At 47.4% G+C, this 4,380-nt stretch overlaps 1 protein-coding gene across 1 annotated transcript in view; it reads left to right on the top strand.

Annotated features, from left to right (window-relative positions):
- The window catches only part of LOC109924009, a 15,053-nt gene extending 11,560 nt beyond the window's left edge, over nucleotides 1-3,493 (top strand). The window contains exons 6-7 of the mRNA XM_048606522.1: nucleotides 2,252-2,343; nucleotides 2,952-3,493. Of these exons, the coding sequence (XP_048462479.1) occupies nucleotides 2,252-2,343; nucleotides 2,952-3,135 (276 nt within the window). The 3' untranslated portion in view covers nucleotides 3,136-3,493. The remainder of the gene's footprint in view (nucleotides 1-2,251; nucleotides 2,344-2,951) is intronic.
- Nucleotides 3,494-4,380: the final 887 nt, after the last annotated feature.

Genomic DNA, 4,380 nt, shown 5'->3' with positions numbered 1-4,380 from the left:
CGCACTGTCGGAGGGTCAGCGCTGAGGGAGCGTCGCACTGTCGGAGGGTCAGCGCTGAGGGAGTGCCGCACTGTCGGAGGGTCAGTGCTGAGGGAGTGCCACACTGTCGGAGGGTCAGCTCTGAGGGAGTGCCGCACTGTCGGAGGGTCAGCACTGAGGGAGTGCCGCACTGTCGGAGGGTCAGTGCTGAGGGAACGCCGCACTGTCAGAGGGTCAGTACTGAGGGAGTGCAGCACTGTCGGAGGGTCAGTGCTGAGGGAGTGCCGCACTGTCGGAGGGTCAGTATTGTTTAATTCTCATGAACTTTGAATAATGTTTCCTAATTTATATGTTTTTTATTGTCGTCATAACAGGAAGAACTGCGGATGCTGTAAATTGGAAACGAAAACAGAAGTCGCTGGAAAAGCTCAGCGGGTCTGGCAGCATCTGTGAAGACGAATCAGAGTTAATGTTTTGAGTTTAGTGACCCTCTGATCCTCAGAGCTGTTCCTAAACGTTAACTCTGAATTCTCTCCACAGGTGCTGCCAGGCCTGCTGAGCTTTCCCAGCAATTTCTGTCTTGTTTCTTTTATGGAAGTGTTATCTGGAGTGTGCTGCATGTTTGTGTGAGACGGAGACTGTTTCAGATTGAATGCAGCGCAAGGCTGAGGGGAATGTAAATTTCCAGCTGTGATGGCAGTGTGGTTGAAGTGATCACCCTGAGTTCCTTATGCAGCCGCTCAGCCTGCACTCCAGTGCTGTCCCTCTTCTGTCCTTCTGTTTCTGACCCTCCTCTTGAAAGCTTCTGTTGGGAATAGGTGAATTTGAATTCGATAAAATATCTGGAATTTAGAATCTAATGGTGACCATGAATCCATTGTCCATGGTCAGGAAAAACCCATCTGGTTCGCTATTGTCCTTCAGGGATGGAAACTGCCATCCTTACCTGGTCTGGCCTACATGTGACTCCAGACCCACAGCAATGTGGTTGAATCTTAACTGCCCTCTGGGCAATTAGGGATGGGCAGTAAATGCTGCAATGTCAGCTACACCCTCATCCCATTAATGAATAACAAAGAATATCCTTCCTCTGTACTGTCAGGCAGGCTGTCCCAGGTCAAAACACATTTCTGAATCAAAACTCTCATCTTGCCTCTTTCTCAACTACATTAAAGCTGTTTCCTCCTGTTTGTAAACAACTGCACCTCCCAGTCGCGAACCATTTCAACTCCCCCTCCCATTTCTCAGACGATATGTCCATCCTGGGCCTCCTGCAGTGCCACAACGATGCCACCCGAAGGTTGCAGGAACAGCAACTCATATTCCGCTTGGGAACCCTGCAGCCCAATGGTATCAATGTGGACTTCACAAGCTTCAAAATCTCCCCTCCCCCTACCGCATCCCAAAACCAGTCCAGCTCGTCCCCGCCTCCCTAACCTGTTCTTCCTCCCACCTATCCCCTCCTCCCACCTCAAGCCGCACCCCCATCTCCTACCTACTAACTTCATCCTGCCCCCTTGACCTGTCTGTCCTCCCTGGACTGACCTATCTCCTCCCTAACTCCCCACCTACACTCACCTTTACTGGCTCCATCCCCGCCTCTTTGACCTGTTTGTTTCCTCTCCACCTATCTTCTCCTCTATCCATCTTCTATCCGCCTCCCCCTCTCTCCCTATTTATTTCAGAACCCTCTTCCCCTCCCCCTTTTCTGATGAAGGGTCTAGGCCCGAAACATCAGCCTTTCTGCTCCTATGATGCTGCTTGGCCTGCTGTGTTCATCCAGCTCTACACCTTGTGATCTCCTCCTGTTTGTAGCTGTCAGTTATTGCTCTTTCATTCATCTCTCAAATCTAAAAGAACAACACAAAGTTGAAATATTGAGTGATTGAATTGGTGAAGGACTATTTCTTGCTTAAAAGTTTATGTTTGAAAATGTGTCAGTGCTTTGAGTGAGGGTAAATGTCTTTGTGTGGGAGGGAAACCACTGATGTCCTTCTTTCAGACACTTCTACACACAGACGGTGGGAAAGGTTTGGAAATCTTTTCCACAAATGGCAGCAGATGCTGGATCAGTTGTTCATTATAAATCACAGATTGATAAATTTTTGTTAAACAAATTTATAAACAGATATAGGCCAAAGACAGCTGTGTGGGGTTAGGACACAGACAAGCCATGATCTCGTTGAATGTTGGAACAGGCTTAAGGGGCTGAATGGCCTACTCCAGTTCCTGCGAGCTTATCTCTCAGCTTACGTTTCCCTCACATCCACAGAAACACCACACACAAATGAAACGACAAAAGATACCACAGCAACAACCACCCCCAACTCCGCACAGAATGAAATGGGATGGAAAACCATATCGGTAAGGAAGGGGAGAGGATCCCGTGGCTCAGATCCTGAAATTTTGTCAAAGCTAGGCACTGGGACAACCGCAAGGCCAATTCATCAATTTTCACCAGGATTCAATATTGATGCTGCCCCTGTTCCTGGGAGTGTTTGATGGGGGACAGTGTAGAGAGAGCTTTACTCTGTATCTAACCCCGTGCTGTTCCTGTCCTGGGAGTGTTTGATGGGGGGACAGTGTAGAGAGAGCTTTACTCTGTATCTAACCCCGTGCTGTCCCTGTCCTGGGAGTGTTTGATGGGGACAGTGTAGAGGGAGCTTTACTCTGTATCTAACCCCGTGCTGTCCCTGTCCTGGGAGTGTTTGATGGGGACAGTGTAGAGGGGCTTTACTCTGTATCTAACCCTGTGCTGTCCCTGTCCTGGGAGTGTTTAGTGGGGACAGTGTAGAGGGAGATTTACTCTGTATCTAACCCCGTGCTGTCCCTGTCCTCAGGGTGTTTAATAGGAACAGTGTAGAGGGAGCTTTACTCTGTATCTAACCCCATGCTGTCCCGGTCCTGGGAGTGTTTGATGGGATAGTTTAGAGAGAGCTTTACTCTGTTCCTGTGAATTTTCTGTCCTGCAGTTTCCTCACAGATGATGATGCTTCTGCCATCGAACATTCTGCCTGGTGGAGACACTTAAACAGAGAGAAACAGTTGGAACCCAAGCCCACATGGACAACACGGTTCTCCCTAAAAGATATCTATCCAAGAAACTCGGAGAACTTCAGGTCCTCAATTCAAGTCTGTCTCATTAAACACAATTAGCTTTTGTTCCTGTGGCACTGAACGCACTCGCTCCATTGTCTTAACTGGAGATGGTCATCATCAGACGGTTTCATCTCTCAGTGTAAACAGTGTTTGAGTGTTAACCCTTTAATGTTGGAATGACTCTGAATCTTATTGACAATTATATCGTGTTTCCTCTCTCCTCGCTGTCAGGAGACTGTACCTCCAGTGTCTTTGCAGTTATGTTGTTTAGTTAAAGTGGCAGAATTCTCTGTGTTTATTTGTATAAATCGGGATGTAAAGGGGCACAAGCTGGTGAAATGCAGTAGCACACTGCAATGACCACTTTTGAATTTTGCAATCTTATAAAGTCTGCCGTGAGGCATTTAAGACCAGATGGCTGGTGTCGTTTTATCAGCTCAGCTGAAAGGATCAGAGAAAGTAAGAATTTTGATTCACTGACACTGAAAGAGGCCATTCAGCCCATTGTGCCTGCGCAAGCCAAAACCAACCCATTCAAATCAAAGTCTTCTATCGTCATCTTGTGAGGTTTAAAATCAGTGAGAATAACTTAGAAAAGTCAGACCAAACTCCTCAATAGTTTCATGGGTAGATATCTCATCAGTTTCTTCTCAGATTGGACATTTCCTGCTCACAATAACCCTTTGAATCAGGTGGACACAAGACTGTGAAGGGATACAGTTCTGACACGCAACATGGTCATTGTGTGAAGGCAAGGGCTGGCTCACAGGCAGGACCTGATTCTGGTTAAGAGTCGAAGAATAGCCATAAATCCATTGTTGATTGTCGGAAAAACCCACTTGGTTCTAGAAGGTCCTTTAGGGAAGGAAACTGCCATCCTTACCTGGTCTGGCCTACATGTGACTCCAGACCCACAACAATGTGGTTGACTCTTAACTGCCCCCTGGGCAATTAGGGATGGGCAAGAAATGCTGGTACAGCCAGTGATGCCTGGATCTGTGAATTAATTCTTTTTTTTAAATTGACAGAATGCGGCATTAAGAAGCCCGAGCAAAATTTAAGTCAATAGGCATCAAATCAAATGCTCTGCTGGTTGGAGTCATACCTGACACATAGGAAGATGGTCGTGGTTGTTGAAGGTCAGTCATTTCCCTTCCAGGCCATCTCTGCAGGAATTCCTCAGGGTAGTGTCCTCGGCCCAACCATCTTCAGCTGCTTCATCAATGACCTTCCCTCCATCATAAGGTCAGAAGTGGGGATGTTCGCCAATGATTGCACAATGTTCAGCACCATTCACCAGTC

The sequence above is a fragment of the Rhincodon typus genome, chromosome 16 (genome assembly GCF_021869965.1).
Source record: "Rhincodon typus isolate 14 chromosome 16, sRhiTyp1.1, whole genome shotgun sequence".
Lineage (NCBI taxonomy): Eukaryota > Metazoa > Chordata > Chondrichthyes > Orectolobiformes > Rhincodontidae > Rhincodon > Rhincodon typus.
Note: the sequence above shows the minus strand (reverse complement) of the source record. Positions and strands in the feature narration are given on the sequence as shown.